General features: G+C 33.5%; 1 protein-coding gene and 1 long non-coding RNA gene across 3 annotated transcripts in view; both read right to left on the bottom strand.

The window, feature by feature from the left end:
• Nucleotides 1-3,354: 3,354 nt before the first annotated feature.
• CD3H18orf54 (chromosome D3 C18orf54 homolog) overlaps nt 3,355-15,722 on the bottom strand; it is a 26,425-nt gene continuing 14,057 nt past the window's right edge. For both annotated transcript variants that reach the window (XM_027068996.2, XM_015078948.3), the window contains exons 7-9: nt 14,257-14,388; nt 12,892-12,962; nt 3,355-4,462 (exon numbers count right to left, since the gene is read on the bottom strand). In XM_027068996.2, coding sequence (XP_026924797.1) covers nt 4,390-4,462; nt 12,892-12,962; nt 14,257-14,388 — 276 coding nt within the window. In that variant the 3' untranslated portion in view covers nt 3,355-4,389. The remainder of the gene's footprint in view (nt 4,463-12,891; nt 12,963-14,256; nt 14,389-15,722) is intronic.
• On the bottom strand, nt 5,944-12,885 carry LOC128312344 (uncharacterized). The gene is made up of 2 exons (XR_008291471.1): nt 11,678-12,885; nt 5,944-11,640 (listed from the first exon to the last, which is right to left on the bottom strand). It is a non-coding gene; the product is annotated as an uncharacterized LOC128312344 (long non-coding RNA).

The raw sequence follows: 15,722 nt of genomic DNA, 5'->3' as shown, positions 1-15,722 counted from the left end.
TGATGAAATACAAAATATATAAAACTAAAAAATCTTAGCTTTGAGAGCTCAAGAGGTTAGAAGGCTTACAGACATCATCCAAAGTACACAAATGTTGATCCTATTTGATAAAGAGCACCAGCAACATCTAAAAATAGGCTTAATTTACTTCATTTTAAGGATTTGCAGAACATCACATAAAACAGTATGATCTGTCCTTTCTTGAGCCTACACTCTTATAGGGAGAACTACGCTTAAAATTATCAATCACGACTTTAAGTTTACACGTTCCTGGTTATACAAAGTAATGTTAAGAGATACTATCTTATCAAGGAGATGAAAATCAATCCTCTAACTCTTGAGACATTCTCTCCCCTAGGGACACAATGTGGTAGAGAGACATTATTCATAACAAAAGCAAGAAATATAATAGCTAAATGAATGATGGGAGAGGAAAAAGGAAAGCCAACCTACCCAGTTTGAAAGAACGTTAGAATATTTGGAAAAGAAAATACAACATTCAGTTAGAGCTTTAAAGAAATTCTGGAGTAAGCTTTACATAACCAGAATGAAAGAAAACTAAGTATTTCAAGTATGGGAAATAACATCCACAAAAGTGAGAATATACGTAGAAAGTTGGGAGAATGAGTAATGCAATTTACAGCAAATTTCTGAAGTAGATTAGTAATGTTATAGTGTTAGTGTTACAACAGTGTCTTGCAGACCGGTCAGCCACTCTTCAATGTAAGGGCTGAAAGTGAGGGAAGGAACGTTAAAGGTTGAAATAGGTATTAGGCAGGGGTGCCTGGGTGACTCAATCCGATTAAGTATCCAACTTTGACTCAGGTCATGATCTCCTGGTTCAGGCATTCGCGCCCTGCATCAGGCTCTGGGCTGACAGCTCAGAGCCTGGAGTTTGCTTCAGATTTGGCCTCTCCCTTTCTGCCCCTACCCCGCTTGTGCTCTCCCTCTCTCAAAAAATTAATAAACATTTAAAAAATAAATAGGTATTAGACAAATGGACTCCTCTTAGTTAAGATAATGAAGAATGGACAGATACATTTGTTACATCGTTAGAAAAGTTGCTACATTGTGAGAAAAGTGGTTATAGAAGTCTGGTCTAAAACAAACTGGGAGGGCAAAAAGCTAAGGTATTTTTGTTCAAAAAAGGAAAACAATCTTAGCCACAGATGAATATAAAGAAGAAAGAAAATAGGGAAACAGAAAAGGAATAATTTCAAATGTCATGGGAAAAAAATCTAACAATATAACCTGAATATGTGTTCGTTCACATATTCAGAACCAGGTTTGCACCAATCATTGTATGATCGGCACTACAAACTAACACAATATATAACCATGTATAAAACATCCAATTGGTACATGGAACAGAATGATACACACTCTTTCACATTTCAAGAAACTTCAATTGCTCATGAATCATCAATTTTATTGGCCTTTTGCTTCTTTTGTCTCTTTTCACAGTACTTGCATCATTTTGGCAAGTTTACTTCTTCATAGCACTTCCACCAAATAGGTTTTGAGACACACAGTACACGTTGGAAAAGGAAAGATAAAACAAAAATTCAAACCTATGAGTGATTCCATGTATTCAAAACATGGGGCAAGGGAGAATCGTGTCATGATTTATCTTCAAAAAACATTTTGGTATAGCTATATATAAGTTAACAAGATGTTAGCTTAAACTTTAGATACCAAAAAAAAAAAAAAAAAAATCCACATTTATAATTTCAACAAGAAATAACATAGAAAGACATATAATCCAAACAAACCCAAGACAGTGTTCCTCAATTTGGTCAGAAATCTCTATGACACAGAAATGTGCTAACACAGAGAACAGTGAAAGTAAAGCTCCTACTGGTATTAAAGAAAATACAGTTGAGTTTTGAGTCTTCATATACTCATTGCACTTTTTATCCCTTGATCTCAAAAAAATTTTGGAATTAGGTTAAATTTTTTTCATACTCAACCAAAAATCTGAAATGTCTTATTAAAATTCTTTTTCTACCTAACACTTTTAAATATACCTAAAAGAAAGGGGTTGATAAAAATTTATATTCACACTGCAACTTTTAAAACCTATAATTGTACTCATTATCTTCTTTAAATTTCCAATTCAGCAGTCTTAATACTGCTGCCTTCCTCTCACTCCTGGAAAACTCAAAAAATACTGAACTGTTTAACATGTAATTTAATCAATTCTGTAGCAAATTTCATGAACATTTATCATTTAGATTTTTCTTAGTTGACTCTCCCATACATTTTTTTTTTTAAGTTGGAATCACTTTAGTAAAGTTAATTTATATTTTAGGTTAAAATGACTAGGGGCGCCTGGGTAGCTTGGTTGGTTGGGTGTCCGACTTCGGCTCAGGTTATGATCTCACGGCCCGTGAGTTCGAGCCCCGCGTCAGGCTCTGTGCTGACCGCTCAGAGCCTGCAGCCTGTTTCAGATTCTGTGTCTCCCTCTCTCTCTGCCCCTCCCCTGTTCATGCTCTGTCTCTCTCGGTCTCAAAAATAAATAAACGTTGAAAAAAAAAAATTAAAAAAGAAAATAAAATGACTAAGCTTCCATATTTAACACAAAGGAAAAATACTCCTTTCGTAAGTATAATCGAGTAGAATCAACGGTTTCTTAAAATATTAGTTATAAAAATTTAGAAGGCTTATTTTACTTAGCATTGAAGCTATTTTCTTGCAAATGGCAGCATTAATCAAATCAGTGCGATTCAGTCATTATAGCAGAATCTCTTTGGAAATGCTTTATAGGCAAATACTAAATACTAGGTCTGATCAACATATATGCGATTAGAAGTTTATTACCTGATGATATATTCATCTCTTCTGCCTCCATTGGAATTTGTCTAACAGAAGATTTAGCTAAACTGGAACATGTCAACCCAAATTAGCTTCATGTTCACCTACTTAAAATCCGCATTTTTAACATCCATTGTACTTTCATCATCAAAGTAATGCCTTGTTTGAGTGTATGCAAACTATTTGTTTTAAAGCAGAAGATCATAATCAGAAAATAGAATGTTGATGTCAGAAATACCTCCACAGACTAAACAAAACAAACTTAATGGCAAGTGACTCTCAAACTGGGAAAAAACAACTGCATGGTGGTGACTCCTTGGTCAAAAAAAAAAAAAAAAAATGACAACGTTCCCTCTATAGTCTTTGATGTGTAAGTTCTATAGCAAAGGTCTATATTTAAATTTGGGGGAAAAAATTCTTCAACACAATGTACTTAGAAATTCCTATCTGACAGTAAAACTACTTAACAAAGATGCTACAATTTGGACATGTTAAAATGTACTATTTGTATAAACACACAGATATTCTTTCATTTCATCAGGCTTTTAAAATATGCTTTATGACTTAATTCCTAGTGTTGTTGGTAAAGATGCTTTCTTGCTTATTAGAAGTTTACTTGGTAGAAAATGCAAAATTACAGAGCTCAGTTCAGTTCCAGCTAGAGACAGACTTTAGACTACAGACTGCTTTAAAGAAAGTTCAGTTCTTACAAAATAGCTTCATAATACAGAGTTGCTTTTGGATCTTCCATATTCATTTTATTTGTCAAATTGCATGAAGTAATTGGTCACTGATCTCATAGCTTTTATTAGTTTGAGCTAACCCCAAAACTAAAGTCTGGGAAATAATCAGTACCAAAATATTAAATTCTCAAATATACACCCCTGAAATGCTTTGTAAGCTATCAAGACCAAGATTATCTTACACAGAATCAAAATCAAAATATCAATTAAATGAGGTTTTCTCTTGGATTTCACAACATAAAACAACGTTCCTTTAGCAGTGTGTCACCCCGTCATTAAATTAATGTTATTTGCAAATACAACATATCTTAAATACTTAGGAAAATTAAAAGTAACATACTCTATATGGATAAGATACACCATAACAACTTTGATATTCCTTTAAGCTACTTAAAAGTAGATGTTAATTGTATCAAAAAGTCTACTGAAGAGATTTTGGATAGAAACCAAGAAGAGTTTGTTAATAATCCAGAAACAGATGATAAAATGATGAGGATGTTCAAGAAGATTAAATCCATGTAATACAGCTTCAAGAACGGAAATCATCCACCTTTGAATATAGGACATATGCTGGCCTGAAAACCAAAATCAGACTGTAGGACACAGTGTGGGTCCTTCAAGTTCACATTCTAGCATTTTGGCATAAAATGAGAATAGGTCACAAAATCTATGCACATTTTCAAGTTTGGTTTTTAAAAAAAACATATAATATTTGAACCAATCACAGAATAATGTATGAGTTATAATTTCTTTGTCAGTTTAAGGAATAGGAAAAATATACATTTTTGTTCTGTGGTGACTATTTATTGGTTGGAATGTTTTATTTTCCTCTTCATGTTTTCGGTGACTGTTTCCCACTGGTATCATCAACCAGGTCTCTCAGGCGAGATAAATGGTGCAAAGCCCTTCATTGAAAAGTACAAAACACATTATAAACCAATATTAAAGACTGAGCAGACAATGCAGACAGCAACAAATGGTGATTACATTGTTTATTAACTTCAAAATTAGTATGAGAAATGATTTGTAAATAAGTACCAAACATTTGGAATTTTTCTTTATAAAACCTTGAGATCTGAGTAACTGAAGGCTAAAATAATTCATTTAAATTCTATAAACACTTACTTTAAAAATATGTATTTTTTGACATTCAAGGGGTTTTTTTTGAAAGTTTGCCAAGAACTTTAATAATAGGTTTATTTGTATCACACTTAACAAGATACATTCTTCATGTAATTTTCACAATAACTGTGAAATTACACCCTTTCTTTTGGAATACAGTGTATATTACTTAAGAAAGAAAGTATATTCATTAAGATGTACATTTAAGATAGCTAAAATTTTAAAAATAGCACTGAAATATCAGTCACAGTTGAGGAAAACTCATTTTTATTGAGCATGGGGGGAAACAAATGACAATTACGTGGTATTATATCAACAATCTGTTTTCTCTAAAACAAAGCTAAAATTCTAGGTCAGGTCTCAGTGGACAAAATGTAATCATCCCTCAAACAAACTAAGAAAAAAGAAGACCTTAACTTTCCTCTAAAAATATTCTTCCAGTCTGTCCTCCCTATTACTCATTCAGAACCTCAAGGACCACTCAGAAAACATCAGTTAATCAACAATATTTCAGACCTCTTATTAATAAGGGACCAAGAGAAGCAAGTAATATAGCAATTATGATGTGCACTAACCTGTTTACTAACAGAAATTACTATTTCGAAGGTGAGCTGAAAGGTGGTGACTACAATGGCCTGTTCTACAGTCTCTAACACAGGTTCGGGGTTCGCTAAGTATGAGTAAGTATGTATTACATAAAATACATCTTTCACTTTACCCAGGACAAGGGGATGGAAGAAACCAGTACTGTTACTTACTACTACATTATATCTATTTCCCTGTACTCTACTTCTTGGGACACTTTTACTCAAATACATTAAGAATCTGGATTTTGCCACCGTTTTGGCAACTTCAGTTAATTTTTGAGATTTGTATCTTCATCAACTAAATGACAATAACTCACCCAAAATTACTAAGCAATCAGAGGTAAAATTAACTAGACTCTATCATTTCTACATCCTATAGTAAAATCTCTTTACCTAAAGAATTATTTTCTTCCTAGAGACACACATTTATGAGACAGAAGATAATCTGTGAATATACTTTGGACTTAGATCTATCTTTTTTTCAAGCTTATTATTTAACAACCTATGATTCAAAAGAAAGAGGGGCACCTGGCTGGCTCTGTCAATGGAACCTATGACTCCTGATCTCGGGATTGTGAGTTCAAGCCCCACACTGGGTGTGGTGATTGCTAAAAGTAAAATAGGAAGGGAAGAAGGAAGGGAGGGAGGAGAATAGAAAGAGAGGAAGGGATGGAAGGAGGGAGGGACAAGTGGCTAGAATCTTATCTATTTACAACTCTGAGGGCCACAGATCCCTTGCATTTATGGAATCTACAAAATTTAATGTGGGAAAATATTCTCATCTTTATTTTCACTAAATGCTACCTGTAAATTAGCATTTCCTTCCATTATGAATGCAAACAACAGACCCAAATCTGTGACCTCACATGCCAGAGAAATCAGAGATCTTTTCTATTACATTATAGTCATTGCAGTACCTCAAAATTTCTTTTATAGTCACCACGACTTCAAAATTACAATAGTTATATAATAGTTACAAAATTACATTAATTACTAAACACATGTACTACACATGTAACCTCAGTCCTTCTGTCTACAATCCAAAAGTTCGTATGACATAACTGGCCAACTATTAGACAACTTTGAGCCTTGTTGTTCATCCAGCAAACAGTGAAGTCTCAGTGGTGACCCACTGGTGCTTTCCAATATTCCCTTTCTCCGTTTGCTGATCAACATGTGAACGTTAAGTAAAAGACCACATCATGGTTTAATGCTTTTATTTAAGTTACGCAAAAGGCCATTTTACTAAATGAATTTTAACTTACCTGTATTTTAAATGTCTTATTTAAATGCAGTAAGAAGCATGTGAAATTTAGAAATTAGAAATTTATTTTAGAAATTAGCAATTAGAAATTATCTTAATATTTTCATAACTATAACTCAATATAACTGGTTTCCTTCCTAGTCCTATTTTATGTCTTTAAAAAACAATATTAGGGAGAAAGAAGAAGGATGGGAAGGGAAGGGAGGGGTGTGGTATGATGGGAATGAATGAAAAAGCTAAGCGGTAATGTGAACTCTTCAGTCCCCCTACCTCAGCTACACACAACAGCTTTAATTTCCTTTCATTCCTTTCATTTAACCTCTATCTGCCCTGCTTAGAACAAGACAATCAATCAATCAATCTACTTAGAGAAGAAGCCACCAAAAGTGATTTGCTATTTCAAAGGTATGTGTAGGGAGAAGCATGGGGTAAAATTATATAAGGAAATTACTCGAGTTTCTTCTCTAAAAAAGTGAAAAAGCAAGCTAATGGGAAAAATATAAATTTAAGAGTTATGTTACAACACTGAATAGTCATTCACCTTAAAAACTGAAATTTAAAAGATGCATGTCTTATTATGAGAATGTATCGATCAATGAGCCCATACAAACTTAATAACAGACTGATTATATGAAAGCAATCAAACTGTATTTTAATTTACTCATTGATACCTTGCCTCTGGTTTTCTATTAGTACTGCTATACCGGCTGTTCTTAAGTATTATGTTTACTGGCCTATATTCATGATCGCATCCAGCAACAACTAAACAAAATGTCTACCACTCCCTAGATATTAGCAGAGAACATTAGTATAAAGAAAAATTTTTGCTCTAGGATCATGTTTTACAAATCTGAGAGGTTAATTCTATCTATCTCTGGTATAGAATGAAGACCAGAAAACAGCGGGGAAAAGAGAAGTGAGAAACAGGACAACTTTCTAGCTATCATTAAATCTTCACAGCAAGGCCTTTAACTTGCTGAAAACCATAAAATCTTACACATTCATTTCCAAATTATATATAAAGCAATATACTCTAAAGCCAGTACAAATTATTTTTGGATGACTGATGATTTTGCAATCGTCTCCTACTGCTCACCTTTATAGTGTATGAGCAATACAATTATCGCTCATTCTTCACAGCCAGCCTAGACAGAGTAGCTGGTGGCTTACATGACATACAAGGTTCTAGAAAAGGCCCCTGTTCAAAAACTACAATTTTTTCATTTGCTTAAAGATGGCAAATTTCTCTCTTCGAGGTTTCAGTTAATACGTTTTTATCAAGTTCCTAATATGTAAATGCATAAGACAAAGCTAAGAATTATAAAGATAAAAAACAATTACAATTTAGATTCCTATTCAAAGCAAAATCCCTCTGGAAAAAAATAACATCTTAGGCTACTCAGTCTTTTATACTTCTGGTCCAATGAATCTTCCTAGAGAGCAATTATTTCTAATGAAAGAACATAAGAAAACTGAGTGTCCAACAGAGTAAACAGAACCCATACTAAGAGCTTAGTGTTTCCTGAGCCTAATGAAAGACATTTTAAAACTGGTTAGCAGTCAAACTGTTAAAAACAAGAACTTTTATTTGAGGGATAGAGAGAGACATAATAGGATTTTCATCCTAGGAAAGGTCATTAAAGCATCCAAGGTATAATCTGCAACTTTTGAAAAAGCTGAGTCTATTTATTTTAAAATATGAAAAGATGGCCATAAACCTAACCAGAAAAATCTGAATTTCAAATTGTCCTTAAAATAATCTACACACTAAAAATAAAGAAAACATGTACTAACATACTTTTAAAAGTTTAAACTTACTTCATATCAGTACTTTACTGATAATAATTTTGAAATGTAAAGTAAAAGCCAAATCAAGATTGCCCCAGCTAATCTAACAGAATCAACAGCTAACAGCCATTTGCAAACATGAATCTTACTCTGAAAATGGCATTTTATATCTAGTCAAGATTACTGATCGTCTAAGCCAGAAAAAAAAAGTTACTACTACCAAAAAAACTTTCAGCTAATGGTAAAAGTGCCCCTACAATCAGTATCAATTTTTGTGTTCATTTAATTACTTATGGCCCAGTGTTCATTTTCACCAACAAAAATATCTTCCAGGCTATGTACTTAGAAAACATATTTAAGTCTATGACACAAGTTCAATATAAATACTTTTAAGAAACATGGAAAGCTTGAAGTCATCTTATTTTAAATTTTAAGGCAGAATGAGGTCTTTATACTAGATAATCAATTGAGGCCCTGCACCAGTCTAAATGGATAATGTACCGCTATCATTAATAAGAGGAGTGTTAACAACGTAGGCTGTAGAATCAGACCATCTGATTTGAAACCCAGTGCTACCTCTTACTAGTTATATAACCTTGGGCAAGTTAATTACTTGAATTTTATTACCTGATCTGAATTATGAAAATAATAATACAACCTCATAGGGTTGTAAAGATCACATGAATTACTCAAAAGCACTAAGAACACTGACACTTGGTTAAGTGTTCAAAAAATGTTATTATCATTATTTACGGACTCCTACCAGATAGGAATACTATACCAAAATACTATGGCAAACTGTAAAGTAAGGCATTATTTCTACCCAGAAAATTATAAATTATAAAGTCACAGGGAAAAAATCATACATGCATATATTTTTAAACTATGGAAGTTAAAAAGTGGGTGTGCATACACGTACATACACATAAATATCACGGCAATTAGAGTCAAAAGTTTACATGTCTAGTGTTTCACTTTTCCACCACTTCCTTAGATAACAGAATTCTAAACACATTCTGAAGGACAAAAGGTACACAAGATTTGTTTAGCCCCACTTCTAGCCAAGTGAAATGGAGTTACTAAAGTAAAAAATTTCAATCTTAGCATTTCCTAAAGCTCAGTATTCCATCTTCTGAGGGCACTTAACATTCACACAACCAAACCCATAAATAAATACCATTCCTCGTGGTAGTCCAGTTTCCTAGTAACTTTGTTAATGTGCTGTGCAAGATTGAAAATTTGAGTATGTAGCGTATATGACATTAAATTGTGAACTAATGTGATATGTAACAGCATATCAACATTTGAAGATACCGGTACTTGATATACTGTTAAGGGAAATTTGCCTCCAAATTTTAAGCTGGAAGGTCACTGGAATAACTTTGAGAAAAGAACCACAGCTACATGGTTTTTTTAGGTTTTCGGTACGTACGTTAAGAATTATGTACAAATTGAATTGTCTGTAGTGATCCTCGGAACAACAAATAAAAACTCAATTATGAAATAAATAAATAAATACCATTCCCTCTGCAAATACCATGACTATAGGAAAGATTTGCATTCATCTCCACATTTTTTGCTTAAGATAATGTAACTAAGAAAACAGACGGATTAACCCACTCAAGGCATTTAAACCTATCTTTATATCCAGGACATTATGCCCACTTTAGGTTTCCTGCAGAGAGATGTCAAATAATGACAGATTTATCATTATTATATGTATTCTAGAGGGAATACATAAAAACACATTTCATAAACAAGTTGTTCTTCCATGATATCCATAACAATACTATGTCAAATTGTTTCTGTTACACAAATGAAAAGAGAATCTCTCTAAGCCACTCATATCCATTATATTTAGGCATCTAAGGTTATCTCATTAGGTCTTAAGAACACATTAAAGGAAACAGCACAAGTTTAAGAGAAAAGTTGAGGATTAAACAATATGTTCCATGAAGCTTAAAAATACCAAGTACAGGATGCAAAAATTCTCAACAAGATATGAGTCAACTGGATCCAACAACACATTAAAAGAATTATTCATCATGACCAAGTGGGATTTATAGCTGGGATGCAGAACTGGTTCAATATCTGCAAATCAATCAATGTGATACATCATATTAATAAAAGGAAGGACAAGAACCACATGATCCTCTCAATAGATGCAGAGAGAGCATTTCACAAAATTCAGTATCCTTTCTTGATAAAAATCCTCAAGAAAGTAGGGATAGAAAGATCATACCTCAAGATCATAAAAGCCATATTCAAAAGACTCATCGCTAATATCATCCTCAATGGAGAAAAACTGAGAGCTTTCCCTCTAAGGTCAGGAACACGACAGCGATGTCCACTCTCGCCACTGTTATTCAACATAGTATTGGAAGTCCTTGCCTCAGCAATCAAGACAACACAAAGAAATAAAAGGCATCCAAATCGGCAAGGAGGAAGTCAAATTTTCACTCTTTGCAGACGACATGATACTCTGTACAGAAAACCCAAAAGATTCCACCAAAACACTGCTAGAACCAATGCATGAACTCAGCAAAATCAGAGGATATAAAATCAATGCACAGAAATCAGTTGCATTTCTATATACCAATAATGAAGTAGCAGAAAGAGAAATCAAGGACTCAATCCCATTTATATATAATTGCACCAAAAACCATAAAATACCTAGGAATAAACCTAACCAAAGAAATGAAAAATCTATACACTGAAAACTATAGAAAGCTTATGAAAGAAATTGAAGAAGACACACAGTAAAAGGAAAAATATTCCATACTCATGGACTGGGAGAACAAATATTGTTAAAATACTGATACTACCCAAAGCAATCTACATATTCAATGCAATCCCTAGCAAAATAACACCGGCATTCTTCACAGAGCTAGAACAATCCTAAAATTTGTCTGGAACCAGAAAAGACCCCAAATAGACAAAGCAATCTTGAAAAAGAAAACTAAAGCTGGAGGCATCACAATTCTGGACTTCAAGATGTACTACAAAGCTGTAATCATCAAGACAGTATGGTACTGACCAAAAACAGAACTTAGATCGATGGAACAGAATAGAGAACCCAGAAATGGACCCACAAACGTACGGCCAACTAATCTTTGACAAAGCAGGAAAGAATATCCGATGGAATAAAGACAGTCTCTTCAGCAAATGCTGTTGGGAAAACTGTACAGCAACATGCAAAAGACTGAACCTGAACCACTTACTTACATCATACACAAAACTAAACTCAAAAGGGATGGAAGACCCAAACATAAGACAGGAAGCCATCAAAATCCTCGAGAATGCAGACAAAAACCTCTTTGACCTTGGATGCAGTAACTTCAGACAAAAACCTCTTTGACCTTGGATGCAGTAACTTCTAACTCAACATGTCTCAGGAGGCAAGGGAAACAAAAGCAAAAATGTACTACTGGGACCTCATCAAGATAAAAAGCTTCTGCACAGCAAAGGAAACAATCAGCAAAACTAAAAGGCAACTGACAGAATGGGAGAAGATATTTGCAAATGACATATCAGATAAAGGGTTAGTATCCAAAATCTATAAAGAACTTATCAAACACCCAAAAAACAAATAATCCAGTGAAGAAATGAGCAAAAGACATGAAGAGACATGGAAAAATGCTCAACATCACTCATCATCAGGGAAATACCAATTAAAACCACAATGAGATACTATATCACACCCATCAGAATAGCTAAAAATTGACAACTCAGGCAACGACAGATGTTGGCGAGGATGCAGAGAAAGAGGAACCCTTTTGCACTGCTGGTGAGAATGCAAACTGGTGCAGCCACTCTGGAAAACAGTATGGAGGTTCCTCAAAAAATTTAAAATAGAGAACTACCTGACGACCCAGCAATTGCACTACTGGCTATTTATCCAAAGGATACAGGTGTGCTGTTTCAAAGGGGCACATGCACCCCAATGTTTATAGTAGCACTACCGACAATAACCAAAGTATGGAAAGAGCCCAAATGTCCATCGACAGATGAATGGATAAAGATGTAGTATATATATACAATGAAGTATTACCCACCAATGAAAAAGAATGAAATCTTGCCACCTGCAACAACATGGATGGAACTAATGTATTATGCTAAGCAAAATTAGTCAGAGAAAGACAAGTATCATATGACTTCACTCATATGTGGAATTTAAGATACAAAACAGATGAACATAAGGGAAGGGAAGCAAAAATAATATAAAAACAAGGAGGGGGACAAAACATAAGAGACAAATATAGAGAACTGAGAGCTGCTGGAGAGGCTATGGAAGGGGGGATGGGCTAAATGGGTGATGGGCATTAGGGAAGACAATTGTTAGGATGAGCACTGTGTGTTATATATAGGGGATAAATCACTGGATTCTACTCCTGAGATCATCATTGTAATATATGTTAACTCGAATAGAAATTAAAAATTAGTATTTTTAAAAATATCAAGTCTATCTACTCTTAGAACTACTTAATTTCTCCTGGAATCTTCTGATTCCAAAGAGATGACTAAAATGGATTTGTATCTATAACATGTTAAGAAATTAGTAGAGAATACTTACTTTTGAAGTGATCTAGTAATAGGAACCATACTTTCCTTCAACTGTAATTGAGAGAAATTGTCTTCTGAAACCTATTATTAAAAACACCAAATATAACAAAATATTGAAAATATTATATAACTATAAACTTAAGTGCTACTTAGTATGTGAAAAATGAGAACATTAAAAAACAGTCTGCATTTCCAAGGAAATAATTCTAGCAAATAATTTTCAGTAAAGTAATGCCATTAAATATTTTCTTTATTCTAAAAATAAAACTACTACTTATTCATCTTTCATGTATGCTTCTAAATTATATGTCCAATAAAAATAAATCCTTGGGTTCAAATTAAGACTATAATGAACAAGGTTATGTCTCAATGATGTCTAAAACAGGAGGGGGAAAAAGGGATAGATTACACGCTATATGTTACTGTAATAATCATTAAAATGTATAGAAAAATTGAAATACAATTCAGGCTTGACAGTTTCCAAGAGCTGATCCATTCATTCGTAATTTAAACTGAATTTCATAAAGCTCCACTGAATAAGAATAACAAAGCAATGACAATAAAAATATTTATTAAGTATTTACCAGCTATTAAGTTTTTATCAGGAGCCAAGCACTATATAAGTACTTCACATAGTCTGTCTCTATTTATCTTTTCAACAACCACATTTTACAGAAGAAGAAACTAAAACTAAAGAGGTTAAGAGATTTGTACAAATACTGCACTTGCTGGTTAAGTGGCAGAATTAGAATTTACAATCAGACTTGTGAGAATATAAACTTTATGTAAATACTGTACTATTGTGAAGAAAACTCAACCCCTATAGAATAGCAGTCCAAAGCACCAAGAGATTTCGAAATTCCTAGGAAATACATAAAAACACAATGGTTTTGAAATAAAATTTTACATTAACTATAAGAAAAGTCAAACACATGGTAACAATAAAATTTCAGCAGACATAGGTTATGTAGAGAAGTCTAAAGTTGAAAAGGATTTCCAGGCCTCCTCAAATATAAATACAAAAAGTTGGGTTATACCAATAATGTTGCAGTGCATTAAAAAACAATTCCTACAATCCTTCCATAACTATAATTGTAACACTGTCATATCTAAACAAGATGCTGTATTTATAACCATGAACAAAAGAGGATAATCTATTCAGGGGTACACAGCTACAGAAATGTAACAGTATTAAATTTGAGTTAATTTTTACAAAAAATAACAGTATTACAACTCTAGAACATGAGTTATGTGGCATGTTTATTGACATAAAACTAGAGGTCAAACTGAAAAAGATCTGGGAAGGTATCGTATATCTCCACAGATCTTAATTCACATTCACAGATCTCAATTCATAAATCAAGTTTGTGCTTACTTGCTTAATTTCTTCTTTCAGATCTACAGTTTTATTCTGATTAAAACTTTCTTGTACTGCTTGAAGATTAAATAACATTTGTTTCAGGGCTTCAACAGGTCCATGATGTTTCCCTCCAGAAAGGGTACAGCTCTGACATAAAACAGATGAATGATTAACCAAGCAAATTCATAGAGGAAAAAGTTTTATTTTGTATTTTCCCCACAATATAAAATGCAAAAATTCAAATCAATAATGTGTTTTGAAAAGTCATTATTGTAACTCAACACCTCCTCTTACCCAATTGCGAGATAAGTTATTTAGAGACAACCATGAAGTTTGACACATCCTTTCTAGTCCCTGCTCTTTTCAAATGAACAGTACATGTTCACATTTGCAATGCTTTCATTTATACATTTAAAATCACAGATTTTTAGAAATGGAAGGTCCTCAGAGCTCAGGTAGGCCAACATGCTCTTTCTCGGGTATGTAAATAAAGCTAGTTATTAGCTGAACAAGAACCAGAATTTCAAATACAGCATTCTCTAAACACTTTTAAATGTTTTCACACAGAGAATGCTAGTTTTTCACTTACTCATTGGTCACACATTCCTTGCTATGTAAAAAAACACTCACACCTCAATTATCAACTGATCTTACCTGCATCCAAAGAAGGCAGCAGCACTAAATAACATGATCAGGATTCTTTTAATAGAATCCATAAGGGATATTTTTTAAAACTTTTTTTCAAGTCTTCTTACCAACCTATTATTTTTGTATCTTTCAAATGAGCTGCTGTGTCCTGGTAGCTACCACATAATAATATATTTCAGTATAGACAATATAACTGACATACTATTTAAACTTCAAGTCTAGAGGAAGATGTTGACAAGCACAAGAATATTAGAAATAGAATCTCATTAGTGAAGAGGTTCAAAGTTAAGCACGCTCTCCACAACTACATGAACAGAGTATAAGAAATGGGATACAGAAATGTAAAATGGTGCAGCTGCTGTGGAAAACAGTATGGCAATTCTTCAAAAAATTAAACACAGAATTACCCTATGATCCCCTTCTGCCTATATAGGTAGAAGAAGTAAAAGTACAGACTCAAAACAGATTATTTATACACCCATATTTATAGCAGCATTATTCACAACAGCCAAAAAGTGGAAACAACCCAAGTATCCATCAAAGATGAATGGGTAAACAAAACATGGTGCATACAATGAAGTATTATTCAGTCTAAGAAAGGAAGGAAATTTTGACATATGATACAACATGGATGAACCTTGAAGACATTAGGTTAAGGGAAATAAGCCAGTCACCAAAAGACAGATACTGTATGGTTCTTACATGATGCCATGGACTGAACTGTACCCCTCCCAACAAAAATTCATGTTGAAGCCCTAACCTCAAATGCAGCTATATTTGGAGATAGGGCCATAAGGAAGTAATTAAGGTTAAATGAGGTCATACGGGTAGGG

This window comes from Acinonyx jubatus, chromosome D3 (genome assembly GCF_027475565.1).
Source record: "Acinonyx jubatus isolate Ajub_Pintada_27869175 chromosome D3, VMU_Ajub_asm_v1.0, whole genome shotgun sequence".
NCBI classification, from domain to species: domain Eukaryota; kingdom Metazoa; phylum Chordata; class Mammalia; order Carnivora; family Felidae; genus Acinonyx; species Acinonyx jubatus.
Note: the sequence above shows the minus strand (reverse complement) of the source record. Positions and strands in the feature narration are given on the sequence as shown.